Here is a 20,939-nt window from a genome sequence, read left to right as displayed (position 1 = left end):
TTGATTAGGACTTTTTGTTTAGTTTTCTTTAACTTTTTTGGGATGTTATTTTTAAAAATTTTACTTGAATGCAACTTGAGCCAGAAAACAACCATATAATGATTGCTCTGTTATTGGGTTTTACTTGCAATGATTTTCTTTAATATTATTTGAAGCTGAAAAAGTGAAAACATTCATGGTTACAGATCTTTTGTCATTCATCTTTGTTATTTAGAAAAAGTGTTTGTCATTTTAAATGACACAACTTATGTCATATCACTCTCACAAGGAGGTGCGATCCACATATTTATTTATTTATTTTTATCCACTCTCCCTCTTTATTATCTATCTTTTTCTTTCACTTAAAATGACATAACTTTACATCCTTTAAAATGACACACATTTTTCCCTTGTTATTTTAGATATAACCTAGTCACGACACAATACACTAACCATTAACATTTTTAAGATCCTTAGTGTCCTCTTTGTAACCCTATCATTTATGATAGTGTTATTACTTATGTAAACCACAATGTGATCCAATTTATTTATCATGTGTTTATAAATTGTTAATTATACATGATCATTTTACACTAGTGTAAGTTACACTCTCAATCTTGACCTTTGATCCCACTAATATCTAATGGTTCTATTTTTTTAGTAATTTGAACCATTGAATACAAGTGAATCAATGATCAATATTGAGTATACGACTTCTAACTCTTATACCGGCGTAAGAATATCATGCTTCTTATATATATATATATAACTCACATCACATTTGTTTATCACTACAAGTGATAATTTTCATAAAACTATTTTTTTTTTTAAAATAAAATTTTCTTTTAAGTACATGTTTATTATTAAAAAAAAAAAGATACAATAAATTTTTTGGGACAATGACTGTAGTGCTATCTTCTTTAGAAAAATTTGCTTGCATGCCACGGGGGTCAGAAAATTTGCCAAAATGTCACTCTCCAAACTCATTATACGTTATAACTTATAACTGTCAGCGAGTTTTGTTATGCCACTGACAACGAGTTTGATGGTCAAACTAGTCAAATTCTCGTATATTTGTAATAAGTCCCAATAAGTCCCGTACGTTCTATGCTAAGACTAGGTGCGTTATTGATATGTTTTATTTTTAGTTTCTCTTCTCTTTAAAAGCACAAGTTTAGCTAAAAGATCCCAAAAGAGCTTTTTTTAAGATGTATTCCAGTTTTTTTGACAACTCATATTTATTTTACAGTTTTACCTTTATTTGAAACTTGTATTTATAAATTTTATCCTTACTCTATTAATTTATTCTAATAATAAATTATATTATAACAACTTTATACAATCACTAAGCAGCTTTTTTTTTTTTTTACTTTACCTTAAAAGTATCTTTTAGATTAAAAAAGAGAGGTGTAAAACAGGATCTAAGTGCGTGTTTGAGAGGTCTTTTTTTTAGCTTCTCTTCTTCTTATAAGTAAAAGTTAGGCCAAACATATTTTTATAAAAACTCTTATACTAAAAAGATTTTTTTTATAATAAAAAAAGTCAAAATGTCGAAAGCTCTTAATAACTATTAAGATAAAATTCTATATAATAGTCAAACAATTTTTAGCTTTATTTTAAAACTTTTTTTTTCTAATTTTAGCTTAAATAAGAAAGGTACCAAACCTGCTCTAAGTCTTGTACAGTAAACATGTGTGACTTAAAAAAGTTATGTACGGTTGATATGCAGAACTTGTCCCGTTTGATCAATGTGCAAGATTAATCACATTAGTTTAAAATATTTTTCAAAAAAATAATTAAAAAAAAATTCTTTAAAAAAATAGTAAAGTAATTGAATCGCCAAAGTCAACTCTTTAAATTAAAGGAAAATATACTCTTATATTATAGGAAAGTATTTTTCTCTATTACACATACATCGATTTTCATATTTTTAATTTTTTTTATAAGTGAATGGGTCTGATAATAATTATCTCTATAATATAAAAGAACTTGTATGCTATTATTGCATGAGATTAAAAACCCTTGAAGTAAACACTTTGAATGATTTGAATGCTTTTATGCTATGACGATGACAACCAAGAAAAGCAGTAACCGAACAAAATGCAATTCAGGTGGATTTTCCTTGAATAAAGAAAACCAAACCCCATTTAGACATCCATTCTGTTCGGTCTCCATGACCATGTACACAAGTATATAACAGATAGAAAGGCAACAAAGTAGAAGAAGAATCAAGAGTATCATGGGTAGGCTGTGGTGCTCTTCTTTCTTAATCGCACTAATATTCCAACTAGTCAGATTCTGCATTTCTGGGCGTGAGCAAGTACCAACACCCCCATTGCCAGTTCTCCCACTCCCATCATATTCCCAGTTGAAATGGCAACAGAGGGAGATCATAATGTTCCTCCATTTTGGTGTTAACACATTCACTGACAAAGAATGGGGCAATGGCCATGAAAACCCAGCAATATTCAATCCCACAGGGCTCAACACCACCCAGTGGGCCACTGTGGCAGCAGAGGCAGGAATTTCGTTGATGATATTTACTGCAAAACACCATGATGGGTTTTGCCTCTGGCCTTCTAAGTACACCGAACATTCTGTCATTGGAAGCCCCTGGAAAGGTGGTAAAGGTGATGTTGTTCAAGAGTTTGTGAATGCAGCCACTGATAAAGGCATAGATGTAGGGATTTATCTTTCACCATGGGATAGACATGAGGCTAGATATGGCCATGATTTGCTTTACAATGAATACTACTTGGCTCAACTCCAAGAGCTGCTCAATAAGTGAGTTCCCATTTTGTTCAGTTTCTATTTTTTGTTTTGTAATTGCTTTGTTAGTTACTTTGTTTGATGTAATTGCCTTAACCTTATGTTGTGCATTTTTTAGATATCAAAATGTTAGAGAAATTTGGTTTGATGGAGCAAAGGATCCCAAGACAAAAAATGTGTCCTACTACTTTTCAGATTGGTTTTCTATGGTGAAGGAGTTGCAGAGTTCCATCAACATCTTCTCTGATGCTGGTCCAGATGTTAGATGGGTGGGAGAGGAAAAAGGATATGCAGCGGACACATGTTGGTCTACCATTAATCGAACCTCTCTATCAATTGGAAATTCAACTATCATCGAGTAAGTTCTGCTTTTAAGCAAAGCACACGAAAAAAGGTGTCACATTTTCACATTTCTTGTTGCACTGAACTCTCTAGTGATCTAGAAATGATAAGGTAGGAAAGGTGAAGTTTGAGTGCTGGCTTAACTTCATTATCAAAAAGTGCATGCTTTCCCCCATAAAAGAAAAAGTAAAGAAACAGCATTCTTTTGTGAACCTTCCTGTAGTGGGTACTAATTAACTCAACCAGCCAAAGCAAGAATAATGCGGGTTACCTAACTTGGTTGTCATAATGCTGAAATCAATTTTTAATGACACTCAATTTGTGCATGAAACTTACAAAAAAATTAGTGGAACCGGTATCAAATCTCTCAGAGATCCAAACCAATTATCAGTTCCATTATATATTGGAGAATTACAATTTTTTCTTATGCTTAAAGAGTTACTTGATGGGTTGATTTAACCAGCATGGACACTTGGTTATCACCATGCAGGTATCTGAACACTGGTGATCGGAGAGGGACAGATTGGCTACCAGCAGAATGTGATGTTTCAATTCGAAAGGGTTGGTTTTGGCATAAGTCAGAATCGCCAAAAAAGCTAAGTGAGCTACTTGATATTTATTACAATTCTGTAGGGAGAAATTGTGTGTTACTTCTCAATGTACCTCCTAATACAACTGGCCTTATATCTGATACTGACGCTCATGTATTGAAAGAATTAAGAAGTGCAGTTAACACAATTTTTCATCAGAATCTGGCTGAAGGTTGTTATGTTAAAGTTAGTAGCCAAAGAGGGGGCAATGGGGGAGGTTTTGGACCAGAAAACATGCTAGATAGTGACCACTTGTGGTCATACTGGGCCCCAAAGGAAGATGCTGATGAAAAGGACCATTGGATTGAAATTTGGAGCAAGGATGGGAGTAGTTTAAGATTCAATGTGATTAGTATACAAGAAGCAATTGGACTTGGTCAAAGGATCGAACGGCATGAAATCTATGTTGATGGTAAACTGGTCATCCAAGGGACAACAGTGGGTTACAAGCGACTCCACAGGCTTGATGGGGATGTGGTGCATGCCCATGTTGTGAGGATGAGAATCACTAAGGCAAGAGCAGTGCCTCTTATTTCTTCTGTTGGTCTCCATTTTGATCCTTTCTGGCACTCAAGGTTTACTGTGTCCTGAAGTGTGCTACATTTGAGAAATGGAGCATAATTGTAGTCCATCACATATGTTGTTTTGTATTATCTTATTAAAGAAACTAATATTAACATGTGCCGAAGAATTTTTCTTTATTTTGGGTGGACACACAAGAACTTCTTTGTCTTTATCGAGATACACTTGTCTCTTGAGTGTTTGAATTCTCAAGAAATCTCTCATAATATAAATTTATCTGTTAATTTGATGGTGTCAAAATAGACATGTTAAAGACATTCGAAATGGAAAAATAATAAGGGTTTTATAAGATTGTAAGTTCAAACCTCCACTGTCAGCGCTATCATTATATTTAAAAAAGTATAACTAAAAAAGTAGACTTGTCAAGTTAAAATAATCATAATAATAACGATACTAGTCAAATTCTAGGGTCATGGACAAAAGTTGGGATAAATCTTTGGTGCATCATAAGTATCTTCTGACTAACTTATAATTAAATAGTAAACTAATTAATGGTAGAACAATTTATTATTATTGAGGAGGTAAGATTGAATTTGAAAAAGAAACAATAAATGAGGATAAGCTCACATATAATATCATTATAATTTGATCAATGAGTCGTAAATCACTCATCCGTTATAAATTAATAAAATATTGACCTATTATACTTAATTTGAATATGCTAAATCTGTCAGAATTTTCCAATCTTATAATCAATTATCATAATTTTTAAAATTTGAAAATTTTAATATTATATCTTTTTTATTTCCTCCTCCTCAATTTAATTTTTGCGTACAAGGCTTTTTTTAGTTTTCATTTTTTTCTATCAAATTTTTTTCCAACTCAACTTTTTATCCTTCGTGTTAACTCTTAAGGTATGTTTGGTTTGGTGAACATAATACAATATGATTGGACAAAATAAGATAAGATGGTTGCATAAAAGTAGGAAATAATATGGGTCTAATAAACTTATATGTCATGCCATATCTGATGTGGATTACATAAATTATCAGATATGTTAATGTTATCTTATTCAGTGTTTGAGGTGAACTATATAGTGTCATGATATAATATAAATAATTAAATACATTATTTTTAACATAATTTTATATGATTTTTTAAAATTGATTTTTAATTTTTTTTAGTTATTTACACATCAGTTCTTTTTTAAAATTATTAAAATTTATGTTTACCAATAAAATATATATTAAAATTTGTTAAAAGTCACAATTTTAAATAAAATATATAAATAACTTACAATTATATTTTTTTAAAAATTACATCTCACTAAATAAAATTTTAAATTAATTATCTATATTGGTGATCGATGGTTGGTGCAGTGGTGGTATGTAGAGATTGCTGGTTGAAGTGGTTGTGACAGCGCCAACGATAACAAGTGACAATTGTGGTGGTTAACTAATGATTGTGATGACAGTGATGACTCTAATCGGTGACAATCATGAGAACAAATCAATGGTGGTGGTGGTTGGGGTAGCGGTAGCCAGTGACGGTAGTGATAGTTGGTGGCGGCCGACAATGGATGGTATAGGTGGTTGTTAACTAGAGATGACGACACTTGTTGCTTTTGGATGACAAGAGCTTATTCTTACGTGCTTAACAAAAGTTCGTAAGAAAAAAACATATGGCTACATTTAAGATGAGAAGGATGTGACATTTGTTAATCTTATCATATCCATTTATAACTAAGTCATTCATTAAGATAACTTATCTCCAAGATAAAATAAGTCAGTAAAACAAGCTTATCATATTATGTTTATGGAAAATGCATTTGTCATGTTACATGACAAATGAATAGTTGTTATGTTAAAAAAAAGACAAGTTAAATTCATTGAATACTGTGCTATCTCACTTTTTTAATATTATGTAATTTGTTTTTTTCTTAACATGACAACTAGTCATTTATTATAGAACATGACAAATGCATTTCGTTTATTAACCAAATACCGGATACAATATCATAATCTGTCCTGTTTTGTTCTCTTTGTCCTGTCATCTAAGCAGGTCCTTGATCGTAAAGCAACATATACTCAATATAAATTCTAAGCACCATTTTGTTAATCAATAAAAAAATAAACACCATTTTATTCATGTTAAAACTATAAGCGATTCAAAGTCCAAAGCATTGAGTAGAAAATCTGCAAACCCCTGTGGAGGAATTTTTGGCCACCGCTAGGTCCAAATGGTAAAACTAGCATATCTTTTTTAAGGATTTTATTAATCTCCTCCCACATAAGATAACTATCTTATGTGGTAGAGAAAAAATAGGCGGGTCCCATCATTACAAGGAAAAAAAAAGTGGGATGCGAAAATCGAAATGAGAGAAAATGAGATAAGTTACCTCATGTAAAAGGAGAGTAATATTTCTCATCTTTTTATAACATACCGAAATTCTAACCTTCTTTAGAAGTAGTTTGATCCTATAAAACGAGAGCCATATTTGAAAGAAAGAAAAATGTATAATCATATTTGATTAAAATTTTAAGATAATATATTTTATTAAAATCGTAGTTTTATACATGTATATGAATTTTATCCATAATATAAAATAAAGCATTACTTTTTTCATTAATAATTTCAACTCTATTGTTTTTTTTTTTTTTTTTTTTTTTTAAAGTACGTCATCCATTGTAAGAAACGTCAAATTCTTTTAAAAGCTGTATTACTCCTTGCCTCTGGCGGAAATATATAAAGATATTGTGATGGCATTGTGAAGATATCCCTCAACATATGTTGTCTCCTGTCTATCCACATGCTTACTTCATTTACGTCTGTAACCGCTTTCATGGCTAGACCACCTTAGACCCTTTAAATAACTCTTAATTGTTCCTCTGTTAAGAAAATAATCAATCACGAAATATTATATATGAAGTATTTTCGCTGAACTTTTTTTTTTGTATTGATTTTGATTTAAATCCGATTTTATTTTCTTCGATTTTCTCGTCATATCTGATTATGTGAATCCCACGGGATAGGAGAAATTGGTAAGTGATCTTATGAGATTTAGAATGCCTCTTTTATTTTTAATTAACCTAATCTGATATTATTTCACACGAGAATATTAACTTATATTTTCACTCAAAGGTTTCATTCCTCTAGGTCCAAAAAAAAAAAAAAATTTTTTTTTTCCTATTCAGTGTTAACAAGAAAAATATCATCAAAGGCAAAATGATAGTCTAGGTTAAGAAGCAAATCAGGCTCTTATTACGGCTCTGATTTCTTTCTCAACAAATAAAAGAAAAGATCAAGGATCTAGTGTATCAGTAGAAATTAGGGATATGCATGGGTCGACCTGAATCGATTTTTTTGAAAAACCGAATCGAATTGGTTTAAATAATTCGGTTCGAAAATGGTTTGGTTCGGAAGTGGTTCAGGTCGGTTGAAAACGGTTTGGTTCGATTCGGAACCAGTTCGGGTCAACCTTATTTTGAAAAGGAAAAAAAAATTAAAATTTAAAAAATAAAGTTATAAAAAATAATTTGGTTCAGTTCGGTTCGAAAACGGTTCGGTTCTTAAACTGGTTCTAAAAATTGGTTTGATTTATAAACTGATTCTTTAAAAATCGGTTCGGTTCATGAACTGGTGTTTAAAAACTGGTTATTTTAAGTGCAGTTTGGTTCAGTTTTTTTGGTTATTTTGCACACTCCTAATAGAAACTGCACTGAGAGTATTAATCCCTTTAAATAATAGTTTTCCATTTTAATAATACATTGATATTGTTATAAGATCAATTTGAAATATGAGAGAAAAAAATGAAAATGTAGAAAGAAAATAAAAAGATTAAAGTACGTGCTCTTGGAAAAATATGAGAATATCACTAAGTTCTGTGTTCAATAAAAGAACCTCAATTTTCATAGAAGTTATTTCCTTTAAATATGAATAGGGAATAATTTCATTTTAAACTACCATTATAGCGGTAAGTATATGGTACATGACACAAGTCATAAAGTATATGAAAGGTCATGCACAAATATTTTATAACACTTTCCTTGTGACTATACATAAAATATTCCTCGTTAAAACCTTGCTGAGAAAACCTAATTGGAAAATACTTAAGCGTAAATATTTTTTTTGATCCTTAGCAAATTTCATTATACCCGCTTTAGTCCCTAGCAAATAAAAAGGCTATTCGTAATTCTTAAAAAATTCAAAATAGACCCGTTTAGTTAAAATCGTGGTCTCTTATAAATTTTAAAAAAACCTATATTAGTCCCTCAAAAGGACTAAAATAGGTTCACTTTGAATTTTTTAGAAATCACGAATAGCCTTTTTATTTATTAGGGACTAAACGGGCATCGTAAAATTTTCTGAAGACCGAAAAAGGTATTTACTCAAAACTTAATGTAGAAAAAAGAATATAATATTACCTACAATATTTTATTATATAATAACTTACACTGTCTCATTAAAAACGTTTATAAAACAAATTCAATGGGATAAAAACTTGCTAAAAAGAGAAAGAAAAAATGCAGTGTGTATAACTCCCCTCAATTGAGCCATATAACTACTCTTGAAGCTAAGGAAATAGAGCAAAAGTTATAATTTCCCATAATGGCTATCTCATAATAAATTGTACTGATGTCCATTCAATTAGATAAATAACATCCATTTACAAAGCTTCCTCTCGGATATTAATGCACTAAGTTCATACTTTATTAAAATCTAGCTAGAAACCCAATGAAGGGAAAAAAAATAGGGAAAACTTCAAAAAAACCTCTTAGGGGGCGTTTGATTGAGGAGAAAATTTTTGTATACTAGGAAAATGTAATTACTAGGGAAATAGTTGGAAAGTGAGTTTGGTAGAAAAATCTAAAAAAAGTTGTTTGGTTGACCGAAATATTGCCAGAGAAATTTATTTAAATTTGCAAAATCTATGTTCGGGAGAAACTTCGCACCTATTTTTTTCACTTCTCCAGTTATCTCAAAATACCCCATCTCAAGTGGTATTCTGTAACAGTGAATTTCATCTAAAAATCAACACAAAGGTCATTTCCTCATCTATCCTATTTGCCTAGTATTTTTTTCAAAAACCTGAACCAAACGTGGTATTTTTCAATATCCACTTACATTTTCCCATCAATCCCAAAATAAATCTTCTACCAAACACTACCTTAAAAGTTTCGTCATAATCACTTACCCCTTCCCTGAAATTTTTAATCATTTACACCCCTATTTAAATTTTTTTTTTATCACTTACCCCCTAACTTGATTTTCCATCCAAAATTAAAGTTAAAGAGTTAACTTTTTTTAAAAATACCAAAACTATCCTTAAAACAAAACAAAAAATTAACCCTTGCACTAATGGACCTTAATGCTGGCAAGAGATAGTCATGGAGTGGAGCCTTAATGGACCTTTGTTGATGGAATGAAATTTTTTGAGTACTGAAGATAAAATGTAATAGAACACAAATAATTCACTGGTCTTCTTCAAAGAATACAATGAAACAGTAGATTCAGAAAATATCATTCGAACTCAACGTTTAGTGCTTGCTTTCACCATCGCTCAAATAATAACATATCTGTTACACCAATAAATAAATCTAAGATAAGATAAGTTTGTAAAATTTAATTTCCGATGAGGGCAAGCTGCCTCTTTGCAGTGTTAGATATAGGGAGACATTCGTGCACTCTCGTAACGTGGGTATAATTGAATTATAGATTGGTATAATTGAATAAGGTTAATATTTGGGACATATTTTCTTTAACAAATACAAATCGATTCCATTAAGTTCCAGACCTATATTTCATTCTAAAAAAAGAGAGCAGATTCTTGCATGGCTCTATAAATAAGCAAATGAATAAATGGATCATCTTTTTGGAATAGCAAACAAAAAAGAGAATTGAAATATTTAACCAGTGAAGTATTTAATCTTAAGATTCTTCCTATATGCAGTAAACACCAAATAACCGGGCCATGTAAATTGAAATCTTGCATTCTGTTTACTTTTCTGCAATGCAAGTGAATATTTTCTCTATCTGAAGACCAGAAACACACAGCTTGCAAAGGGCTCCAGAGCTTCTTGTGATCGGCATCTCACCCATGCGGTCAGGCTCGCAGCGGCGACTCTACTCCTCAATGACTATCTCTTGCCAGCAGTAAGGTTCAGTTAATGCAGGGGTTAATTCTTTCTTTTTAAGGATAGTTTTGGTAATTTTTTTAAAAATTAACTCTGTTAACCTTAATTTTGAATGGAAAATCAAGTTAGGGGGGTAAATGATAAAAACAAAACTAAGTATGGGTGTAAATGATTAAAAATTTCGGAGAGGGGGTAAGTGATTCTGACGAAACTTTCAGGGGTTTTTGAAGTTTTTCCAATCTACCAAAACATCACACAAAATGCCTTATTAAAAATCTCTGGAAAAAAAAATTAGTAAAAGAAAAAAGAGCACATAATAAATCTTGAGGGCTCCATCTTTCATAAATGATCATAATTAATCCGCTCCCTCTTATAAAAGTTATTTATTAAGTTTACGTATACCTATTTCATATACTAATTTCACAAATACATAAGTGGATAGGGATTTAGTGAATAAATATATAAAATTTTCACTAGAATGAACTTGATAGATATTATTTCACTAGAGTTTATGTGTGTAAAAGAATTTTGGTGAAATTATTAAATACTTTTTAAAAGAATTATGCAAAAATTCTACTTGTTGATTGAATATAATAATCCAAGCCTAAAGAACACCTATCTGACTTCTCTTCCTAAAGAGATTCAACCTGAATTAAACAGGATGACGTTTGCTCAAGGTAAAGATTTTACAACCCTTACTATGGGTCAAATTCACCCGCTGACTCTAGAAGCGGTGGATAAGCTCTATAAACCGCACAAGTACATAACTGATTTGATGAATCAGAATTCAGGTGATGTTTGGTTCAAGGTTTCCAAATATTTTCCTATGTATCTGATGTTGGGAAATGGTGTAAACCATGTTTGGTAGAGAGAATTGCAATATTTACCTAGGCATCACATTTGCATAGCATTTGAAAATTGCAAGTAAAAATCACTGTTTAGAAAGACAATTGTGAGGTAGTATTTGTGGTTGTCTAGCTAAATAAGGAAGAAAGAGAAATAGATTTAGACTAAAATATCCTCATCTTTTTGGAATACAATAGGTGGAAAATAATTTTCGAGATTGAGATCAACAATTAAGAAAACATACTGTAAAACAGCCCATCGAGACATCAAAACCCAACAGTTTTCTAATATCGTAATGTTTGGATAGCATACAACCATGACAGTCAATTACAAAAAATTTACATGGTCATTTTACCTTTCTTGACACCATGGTGTAAATTTGCTGCACAAAGATGGGGAAAACTACATGAGAATAGCATAACTTATTTCTTAAAATCAAAGGTTTCCTTACACCGTAGTGACTAGTTAGAACTTAGAACCAATGCACAAGAATTTGTTCTCACCTTTAAATCGATTGATACCAGCATCCAAGAACTTGTGATTTACTTCTGCATGCCAGCACAGGATAGTTACTAAGAATTAAAGTTGTTGCAATTCCAGAGCCAGTACGTTATAAAGGGTAGGTGATTCAAAAAATTTAAAAACAGGGATATTTTAGTAATTGCCATTTATTTTTCCATCTGTATTTTACCTCAAACCAAACATAGATTTTATAAATCTTACCTAATTTGCCCGGTAAATTTTTTTTCTAATCAAACAACTTTTTTTACATTTTTCTACCAAACTCACTTCTCAATCATTTCTCTATTAATTACATTTTTCTAGTATTCAAAAATTTTCTCCTCAACCAAACTCCCCTCAAATATACTAAACTCGTTAATACTTTTCATTAATAAAAGGTCGGAGGGTAAATAACAATATCATACAAAAAGGTTTAAATCAGCTGACTAAATAAATAACCAAATATTTATGGGTTTTATTACTCTTCTGTTATAGGTAAAATATTGTCTTCTGCAATAAACTAACGACGTCGTTTTATTTGATTTTAATTTCTCTAGCTTTCTTTTATTTTTGTTTTGCAAAACCAATGTATGACAGTAAGCTAAAGGCAGAGGGAGTTTGGTGGAGGGAAATGAAAGTCACTCTATGCGCTGAGACCCAAATGCTCCATCATCACTTGTTTCTTCCTCCAACTATCGCCCTAGCCATGCTGTTATTCTCCTAGTTGGTAAATCTCTCCCCATGCTCGCTTACCTTTTTGCCAAGTTATTGATGCTCTGTCTCCATTCATTTTCATGTTTCATTATCATGGCAGGGCTTAGGGAACTATTCCTACGACTACCACAAGTTGCTGAAAATTAAGGTGTGTTGAAGAGGGGAATCAAAGGAATGTTTTTGAAGGAGGAAGAAAGAGTAGAGAAGTGAAGTGTCACTGGGCTTTGCTCAAATTTCTTCTCTGGGTGTTGAGGGTATGTTCAAAGTTTTCAACTTGCATTGCTTTGTTTTGTTTGGTGCTGTATTTTCTTGTACTTGAATATCATATGGGAAAATGCTTTATTTTTTTGGGTTCTCTCTCATTTTTTTGGAAAACTTGAAAAAAAAATTAGGTGTTTTTGTGTGAAACTGAGGAATTTGTCTATTTGAACAGAAAAATATAGAGAAGAAAAATTAATTTTTTTAGGGTGGTTCACTGATTTCTTTTGGTGAAAGCATCTTTTTTAGGTGAAGTGCTTTGTCCCATTCTCTCTACACACCTCTCTACTCACACTCAAGCTCACACTAAAATTCAATCATGTCATTTATCAAATTTAATGCTGCAATATGTAAGATGAAAAGAGTAACATGTTTCACGAATAAAGGAAACTATAAGAGTTTTTTAAATTTTTATATTTAACACAAAAATTATAAAAACTATGATTTTTCATGCATCAAAATTCAATCTTCTCTCTTGAATTATAATATTTTGCAGATTCAAAATTTTTCTTCATGATGGATCACTCTCAAATTGTAACTATTGAAGACATTGATGCAAGTGAAAGTTTAGTATGTGTAGATGATATTGTTGATTTGGAGAAAGACACTAATGAATTTAGAGAAGACGATCTGAGTGAAATCATGGCAATCAAAGATGGTGAATGCGGGGAAGATAATGCATATGAAATTGTGGGACATGTTGATACTGAATTAATGAAGACCCCTATTTTAACTAGAGTTTTTGAGACATCATAAGAAGCCTATGCTTTTTATAATGCTTACGCAAAAGGTAAGGGATTCGGAATACGTAAGCAATACCATAACAAGAATGCAATTACAAAACAAGTATATAGGTGGAATTATGTGTGCTCAAAGCAAGGTGTCAAGAGACTAGATGATAAAAGAGTTGATGTTGACAATGTCAAAAGGTGAAGGGATTCAAGGACTAATTGTTTGGCGATGTTACAAGTAAAGTTGGTGGATGGCCTATGGAAAGTGGAGAAGTTCAATGATACACACAATCATCCATTGATTAACACTCCAACAAAGGTGAAGAAGTTTCTTTCTCAGAATGAATTTAGACGCTCGGATTTGACAAAATCTGTTGTTTCTAAGCTTTATCAAGAGGGTTTAACATCTTCGAAAATCTCAAAGGTTGTGAGTGCTATGGACAAAGAGGTTAACCTTACTCCTGTTCAAATAAACAATATTATATCTAGCCAGCGAAGGAATAATGTGGGGCGAGAATGTCAGGGCATCATCAAACACTTTCAGAAAAAGTCCATGGTTGATGGAGCTTTTTATTTTGATATGCATTTGGCAGAAGATGGAACGCTAAGAAGCATATTCTGGGCAGATGGTAGGTCAAGAGCTGCATATGCTTATTTTGGTGAAGTCCTTGTATTTGACGTGACTTACAAAACAAACAAGTTCAAATTTCCTTTTGCCCCTTTTGTGGGGGTTAATCACCATGGGCAAACAACTTTATTTGCTGCCGCTTTGTTAGAAGATGAAACGGAGGCAACATTTACATGGTTGTTTGAACAATTTCGAATTTGTATGTTTGACAAGTCTCCTGTTGCTATTATCACTGATCAAGACAAAGCTATGGGAAAAGCAATTGCCAAGATATTTCCAGGAGCACGACATCGTTTTTGCGCATGGCATATAAAGAAACATGTTATGGAGCACAGTCAAGCACTACGAGCACAATTTAAAGATAGTTTTGATGTTGACTTTCGTGCGTGGTATAAAAGCCGAAACATTGATGAGTTTGAGTGCAAATGGGAAATATTGAGGACTAAATATGTTATTAAAGCAAATAGCTGGCTGGCTAACATGTATGCTTCACGTCATCATTGGGCAAAGGCATACTTGAAAGATACATTTTTTGCCGGAATGACCACAAGTGGCCGAAGTGAGAGCATCAATGCATTTTTTGATGGATATGTCAACTCTAACACAATGTTAAATGACTTTGTTATCCAATATGACAAAGCAATCAAATCTAGGAGGGATGCAGAGGAAGATGAGGATTTCAAAACTAGAAATACAAAAGCAGTTTTGGAGACTAATCATCCTATTGAAGCAATAGCTGGAGAATGGTACACAAGAAAATTATTTGAAATCTTCAAAAAAGAGTGGAAGGCTGTCATGCATAATTGTTTTCATGAAAAGATTGCAATGAACGAAAACTTTATCACATATCGGGTGGGATCTCCAGAAGTTGATAAGGAATGGTGGGCAATTGTAGAGTATCATTTGACGGAAAGCTTCACAGCTCATTGTTCGTGTGCAAAGTTTGAGACTATGGGGATTTTGTGTAAACATATTCTATACATTATGAAGAAGAAACAAATAATGACCCTTCCTGAAAAATATATCTTGTCTAGATGGACCATGAATGCAAGTATAAGGCTGAAAATCTTGTATCCATTCATGATGAAACAAATACTAATGAAATTAGTGCATTATCTTTGTGGTCGATTCAGTTGAAGTGCACTATGGCTATTTCTGAAGCAAGAGATTCTATTTTTGAGATTAGAAGGTTTGATGCTATGGTTGCTGAATTTCTACAACAACATTTGGAAAGAAAAAGAAAGAGAGGTGAAGATGAACTAAATGCCCAAACAATTCCACAAGCTTTACTCATTGATGATGTGCGTGATCCCACTCAACCAGTCAAAACTAAGGGTCGTCCAAGGATTGCTTCACGAATAAAATCAAGCATGGAGTTGTCAGCAAAACAACAAAAAACTTGTAGTTATTGTCAAGGAAGGGTCATAATAAATCAGGTTGTCAGATGCAAAAGGTACTCATTTTTAAATTTGCTATTTATGTTTGTGATTTCCTCTTTAAACTTGATGAAAAATTTGTGAAGTTTCATTTGTAGATGGATGTTGCAAGAGAGAAGCAAAAAGAATACTAGTGATTGCATATATTTTCATGGTTTTATTTTGGTAAGAACTTATTTTTGATGAACAATTTTCATGGTTATATTTTTAACTATAATATTTCAATGTATATTTGTACTTAATATTTTTTCATTTATTTTTCAGGACATATTTTGGGGCCCTGTTGGTTTCTTTTGTATATGGACAATACCAGAATTTCACAATATTTTTTGTAGGGCAATGTTGGTTGGTGAAGTAAATACCAAAAGCACTGTGGGTTTCAAATATATGTGAAGTTTTTTTGTGTATATACAATCATCGTGAGCAGGTATAAAGAGATGAATTTTTTGTGACTCCATTTAGATTTGGAGATCAAATGTAAAGGGATGAGTTTTTTGTGACTTTGATCATATATGGTAATCATTTGTAAAGTCAATTGCTGATTTTGATTTGTACAAAAGAACTTGCATACATCAATGTAATCTATCAAAGTTAGAAATGAATGGAGCTGCTCAAATTGTAATTGCTCAAACTGTAATTGCTATTTATTATGCCCATAATGAGTAACAGTGTAATACAATTACAAACATCATCATACATTTACAGGTGCCTCATTATACATTTACAGGTGCCCCATCATACATTTGTTTAGCCCAAAAAAGGCATTAAATAATTACATTGCTGTTCTAGCAGCATTAACATCAGTAACAAAAGCTCTGTCACTTCCTACACTACCATCTGATGGTGTGAGAGCATTTACAGGTTCCTCGACTTCATCCACTTCCCACACCTTGACCAATTAAAGATGAATTATCTGCGCTAGGTATTGCTTCAATCACAAGAGTCGTAGAGGGTTGAGTATGAGAATTTGGTAATGCTATAGGACGTGATCCATTGACAATTGCCTTTTCAACTTGCTCACGGGCCAACTTGCAGTACAAAATTTGCAGAAAAGTAATAAGAGTTACAAAATTAGAGGTAGAAAATAACAGAATGAATAATTAACACATCATCATTTTCAGTGTTGAAAACCTTCAGTTCCTTGGGAAGTAACCATTTTGAGTCCATGGGGATCATGTTTTAGTAATACCTACAGACATTCATTTAATAAAAGAAAAAAATCAGCAATGAAAATGAAGAAAAAAAAGAAAAAAAGAAAAATTAAAGGAATGAAGACCCACTTTCATTGAAGAAATCTGTTTGTAGTTTTAATATTCTCCAAGCAGTGAGTAAAAAATGATATATTCAACCATTACAATGTGAAAAAATATCATGATGTGTCAAGTGAATATTGAGGATCCTTGATTCGTCAAAAATTAAAATAATACAACTACTGAAATCCATACTGATGGACATCCCTCCTTGATTAGTTGAACCTCAGACAACTCTCCTTCAGAATTCTTCACTCTTTTAAATTGGTTCATTTCAATGATGATTATAGGTGTTTGTCCATTGAAGAATTGAAAAGTCATTCCTGAAACCAAAAAAAAAAAAAATTATTCCTAATCTTACTTGAGTCCTAACAAACTATATTCCACACCGACAATCCTGAAGACCTGCCAAATACCAAATTCATACAATGACTTGCTCAAAATTCATTGGTGGGATGAAATGTAGAAAATTCAAGTATTCAACCAATGATAACAAATGTGATTCAAAGAGTGATTAACAAAATGAAAACCTCCGACATCCGAGCTTCCATCCTTTCTGATTGAGATCAGAACTTTCTTTTGTAATAATCCCTCTTGTCAATGCCTTCTTTAGGGGAATTAGGATCAAGTTGATAAGGGTACCATTTTATCTGTATATTAAGACAAACAACAAATTAAGTATCAGAAAAAAAAAAAAGACAAACAACAAATTAGGATATGAAATGTAAGACATGTTTGGGCTAAATAGGAACAAATGCCTTTTTGTTGAATAGGTAAAACTTTCCCAGTTACTTCAAAAATGAAATAAGGCTATGGCAGCTTACCAAAAAAAAAAAGAAATAAGGCTATGGCAACTACTATATCCCAAACCCCCCAATAAGGCTATGGCAACTTCAAATGCCTTTTTGTTATATAAATGTACCACTTTACAGACTTGGATGCTACAAAAAAAATTCAAATAAAAATAATTACCAATTCTTATTTCATCGATTTAATGATCATTGAGAAAAAAAATAGAACAATTATGAAAAACCAACAACAAAAAAAGATAAAATGTTGTTCACTCAATAACCATAATTTGTTGCTCAACATTCCCAGCACGAAGATGAATTGAAATATCCAATTCAGAACTGAAAAACACCCCAAAAGGGTCAAAGCGAGTGAGAATTAGAGATAAACAAAGGTAATTACCCGATCAGCATCCATATCCTTTGTAACCTTGGATGGCTTCACGAATCTCTTTCCTGCGGGGAGAAAAAGGGTAACAAATCATTACAAAAGATCTTGTACTTGCTGAAAATTAAAAGTGGGAGAATGAACTACCTTTGTGAGTAAGAGGGACTTTCCCATGACGATCAGGAGGAATTGATTTCTTCTTCGCTTGACCCTTGAAAAGATTCGTCTTCTGCGTCATATTCCTCTGCTTCTGCTTGCTAGGATTAGGGTTAGGGTTTAGTTTATGTCCTCATAAGCTTTATTACAAGTATTCAAACAACAAGAAGTTGCTTGATCTTGATTCTTTGATGATAGAAAGATAATCTCAGAAGAGAAACAAGAAGATATTTTTTACTGTCTAATGAGAATAAAAAATGAAAATGAATGGAGGCAGAGATGAAAAAACGAGAAATTAAAATCAAGTGAGACGACGTCGCTTGTTCGTTGTAGGAGACAACATTTTACCTGTAACAGAAGAGTAATAAAGCCCTTCAATATTTATAGCAAAAACAAGGGAAATAATACTCTCATGTCACATGAGGTAATCTCATTTTCCTACACAAATTCGTTTTCCGTGCTAAATAATTTTTCTTTTCTTTTTTAATATAAAATATGGGACCCACATTTAACTTCTCTCTACTTTTTTTCTCTCCTACAATCCTAGAACATGTGAAAAGTTAAAGCCCAAAAACAATCCTCGAAGTTTCTCAATATCCGTATATACCTCCCTATCCAATATGGCATAGCGTCTTCCTACACGTGTCTTTATTTCAAGCTTTGTTTTTTTCTTTAAAAAAAATGTTCAAGCCAAGATTACGTGTCTTTCTTTCCTTTGTTTTATTCCTAGTCTCCCTTCCTTTATTTATTTATTTATTTTTTTGTACAAGCCCTTCCTTTATTAATTTAGCATATGGATTCATTTGAGTGTGAACGTTAATTTGAAATTTGAAATTGGTAACTTTCATTCGACGATTTGGTACTTATAATTTTTTTTGTGGCCATGACACTTTACTTTAAAAATAATACATACTCGTACAACTCAAGCAAATTATCATAAAGACACATTGGCCCTTCTTACCTCGACCTAAGCACATAAGAATCTATCGTAAACTGCATACTTACATTACAAAGCAAACAGACAGAAAAAGGTCAAATGTTAACTGAGGGCATCAAATACATTTGAGTTCACATCACACCCCATTTTTCCTTTCCTCAAGAACTCCACTCTGTTCCTTCTGTTAAATTCTGTTGGCTAAAGTTTCAGCTTTCTTGGAAGGAAAAAAAATGACCAAACAGGTTCTTCTTTTGATCATATTGGGCTCTGGATTGACCCTCTCAGTCTCAGAGTCCCAATCTGCTCCTCTACAGCCTCATGCTGCTGAGTCCTTCAATATTAGCTATATCCAGGTACTGCTAACTGGTGCTTCTGTTCTGATGAACCAAAATAAAAAAAAAATAGAAACCCTTTTCCTATTTTTCTTTCAAAAAATTTCTTAGTGCTACTTTTGTGCATGATATGAAGGTAAAGGCTTATTTTTTCTTATTTTTGTAATTGTTTCTTAAATAGCTGAAGAACGTGGGCACTTGTTCTTACAAGGTGATTATCTCTACTAGTTGTTCGTCTCCTACGTATACAAGAGATCGGATTGGTATTGCTTTTGGGGATGCTTATGGCAATCAGGTTCTGCCTTTTCCTTCATTGAATCACTCCATTTCTTTATTGCTTTTTCAGTGGAAGAGATTGTCAGAATAAGGATTGAAATACGTTTATTTGGTTCAAGATGGAATTTTCAGTTAAATTTTCTGAAACATATTGGTTATTGAGGAATTATGAACAAACCCACAATTGAAATTGAACTTAGGTCATGGAAATTCAGTATTTTGTTGGAGTTCATTTTTGTTGCATGCTAACTTTCTCTCATTTTATTTTTATTATTATTATTATTTTTTTTTGCTGGAAGAGTTGCTGGAATACCATTTCTAGATATTTTGTCAGGTCCTTCTTAGATTTGTTCTATAGCACTCTCTTATAGGCCCTAAAGTGCACTAATTGATTCTATATTTATGTGTAGAAAGGTTAACAGCCTAACATAGACTGCTTTTTCGTTGGGTAGCTCTCCAGTAAGATTAAGTTGGAGTGTCTAACCGGCAAAGCTTTTTATAGTTTATAAGCATTAAGAATAAAACCTTGCTCACCTTTGGTCAAATGGGTAATGACTGTATCTGCAAAGATAAATGTATAAGGTGTCTTGGCTGAATAATGAGCTTCCAGTGTGATCTGTCCAAAACACTAATTTTAATACATGTTTGTGAATTGCATAGAACAGACTCAGAATCTGACAGAAAATGCCTCAATTTATTTATACATCCGACTAATTAAGGAAGCTTTGTTTTGAACGATTGGAAATTCATTGCTTTTTCCCTTTCACATATCAGATATACGCACCAAGACTGGATAAACCATCTTCCCGTAGATTTGAGAGGTGTTCTTCAGATACATTTCAGATAAGTGGTCCATGTGCATATCAGATATGTTATGTGTACCTATATAGATCTGGATCAGACGGTTGGAAACCTGACACTGTGAAAATCAGTAGTTATAATGGCAGGCCTGTTACTTTCTATTACAAAAAATTCATCCCCAGAGATAAGTGGTACGGGTTTAATTTGTGCAATGACGCATCTTCTTCGCGCCATGTATCTACTCAGAAATGGCTTATATGTATGGTTCTAGGATTTGTTCTTAGTTTTTGGTTGTAAGTTTATGTACTTTTCATCTTTCTGTTTTTCCTGTAACTTGTAGCCATTAAACTTAGTACTAATCATATGACCTTTTTTGTTTTTTAATTCTTGTCTGCTTTATGATCAGTTTAATGTTTGAACAAGGAGGGGGCCCTATTAAAGAAGGGTTTGAGGTTGATATTACAAAATGAAGACCCTGATAAATTATGGCAAATTGATTTTTGCTGAACAATTAATGTTTCATCGTGGGAAGTAAAATTGAAATGAATTTTGACTTAAATG

General features: G+C 32.3%; 4 protein-coding genes across 4 annotated transcripts; 3 read left to right on the top strand and 1 right to left on the bottom strand.

Annotated features, from left to right (window-relative positions):
* The first annotated feature begins 2,218 nt into the window (after positions 1 to 2,218).
* LOC133316241 (alpha-L-fucosidase 1-like) lies at positions 2,219 to 4,271 on the top strand. The gene is made up of 3 exons (XM_061517967.1): positions 2,219 to 2,763; positions 2,867 to 3,106; positions 3,581 to 4,271. The coding sequence occupies exons 1-3, from the start codon at positions 2,219 to 2,221 to the stop codon at positions 4,269 to 4,271; spliced, it is 1,476 nt and encodes a 491-aa protein (XP_061373951.1).
* A 9,344-nt stretch (positions 4,272 to 13,615) lies between these two features.
* On the top strand, positions 13,616 to 16,352 carry LOC133316259 (protein FAR1-RELATED SEQUENCE 5-like). The gene is made up of 3 exons (XM_061517989.1): positions 13,616 to 14,905; positions 15,049 to 15,467; positions 16,178 to 16,352. Exons 1-3 carry the CDS (start codon positions 13,616 to 13,618, stop codon positions 16,350 to 16,352), a joined length of 1,884 nt encoding a protein of 627 aa, XP_061373973.1.
* On the bottom strand, positions 16,081 to 18,380 carry LOC133316243 (uncharacterized). The gene is made up of 3 exons (XM_061517969.1): positions 18,024 to 18,380; positions 17,892 to 17,944; positions 16,081 to 17,350 (listed from the first exon to the last, which is right to left on the bottom strand). Exons 1-3 carry the CDS (start codon positions 18,112 to 18,114, stop codon positions 17,267 to 17,269), a joined length of 228 nt encoding a protein of 75 aa, XP_061373953.1. The 5' UTR covers positions 18,115 to 18,380; the 3' UTR covers positions 16,081 to 17,266.
* A 651-nt stretch (positions 18,381 to 19,031) lies between these two features.
* Positions 19,032 to 20,820, top strand: LOC133316242 (embryo-specific protein ATS3B). Its single transcript, XM_061517968.1, has 3 exons — positions 19,032 to 19,322; positions 19,483 to 19,596; positions 20,352 to 20,820. Exons 1-3 carry the CDS (start codon positions 19,200 to 19,202, stop codon positions 20,673 to 20,675), a joined length of 561 nt encoding a protein of 186 aa, XP_061373952.1. The 5' UTR covers positions 19,032 to 19,199; the 3' UTR covers positions 20,676 to 20,820.
* Positions 20,821 to 20,939: the final 119 nt, after the last annotated feature.

This window comes from Gastrolobium bilobum, unplaced genomic scaffold (assembly GCF_033153095.1).
Source record: "Gastrolobium bilobum isolate Gb01-03AN ecotype WA unplaced genomic scaffold, APGP_CSIRO_Gbil_v1 utg7242, whole genome shotgun sequence".
NCBI classification, from domain to species: domain Eukaryota; kingdom Viridiplantae; phylum Streptophyta; class Magnoliopsida; order Fabales; family Fabaceae; genus Gastrolobium; species Gastrolobium bilobum.
The sequence above is the reverse complement of the archived record's forward strand: the minus strand, read 5'-3'. Positions and strand labels throughout refer to the sequence as shown.

Excerpts from the sequence above, each read along its gene's own strand:
- LOC133316243 (XM_061517969.1), bottom strand. The coding sequence starts at position 18,114 with ATGACGCAGAAGACGAATCTTTTCAAGGGTCAAGCGAAGAAGAAATCA. Across the intron at positions 17,945-18,023 it reads AGTCCCTCTTACTCACAAAG|GAAAGAGATTCGTGAAGCCA; the intron begins GTAGTTCATTCT and ends TTCTCCCCGCAG. Across the intron at positions 17,351-17,891 it reads AGGATATGGATGCTGATCGG|ATAAAATGGTACCCTTATCA; the intron begins GTAATTACCTTT and ends CTTAATATACAG.
- LOC133316242 (XM_061517968.1), top strand. The coding sequence starts at position 19,200 with ATGACCAAACAGGTTCTTCTTTTGATCATATTGGGCTCTGGATTGACC. Across the intron at positions 19,323-19,482 it reads TCAATATTAGCTATATCCAG|CTGAAGAACGTGGGCACTTG; the intron begins GTACTGCTAACT and ends TTTCTTAAATAG. Across the intron at positions 19,597-20,351 it reads GGGATGCTTATGGCAATCAG|ATATACGCACCAAGACTGGA; the intron begins GTTCTGCCTTTT and ends TTCACATATCAG.
- LOC133316259 (XM_061517989.1), top strand. The coding sequence starts at position 13,616 with ATGTTACAAGTAAAGTTGGTGGATGGCCTATGGAAAGTGGAGAAGTTC. Across the intron at positions 14,906-15,048 it reads ATAAGGAATGGTGGGCAATT|ATGGACCATGAATGCAAGTA; the intron begins GTAGAGTATCAT and ends TATCTTGTCTAG. Across the intron at positions 15,468-16,177 it reads CAGGTTGTCAGATGCAAAAG|GTGCCCCATCATACATTTGT; the intron begins GTACTCATTTTT and ends ATACATTTACAG.
- LOC133316241 (XM_061517967.1), top strand. The coding sequence starts at position 2,219 with ATGGGTAGGCTGTGGTGCTCTTCTTTCTTAATCGCACTAATATTCCAA. Across the intron at positions 2,764-2,866 it reads CTCCAAGAGCTGCTCAATAA|ATATCAAAATGTTAGAGAAA; the intron begins GTGAGTTCCCAT and ends TGCATTTTTTAG. Across the intron at positions 3,107-3,580 it reads GGAAATTCAACTATCATCGA|GTATCTGAACACTGGTGATC; the intron begins GTAAGTTCTGCT and ends ATCACCATGCAG.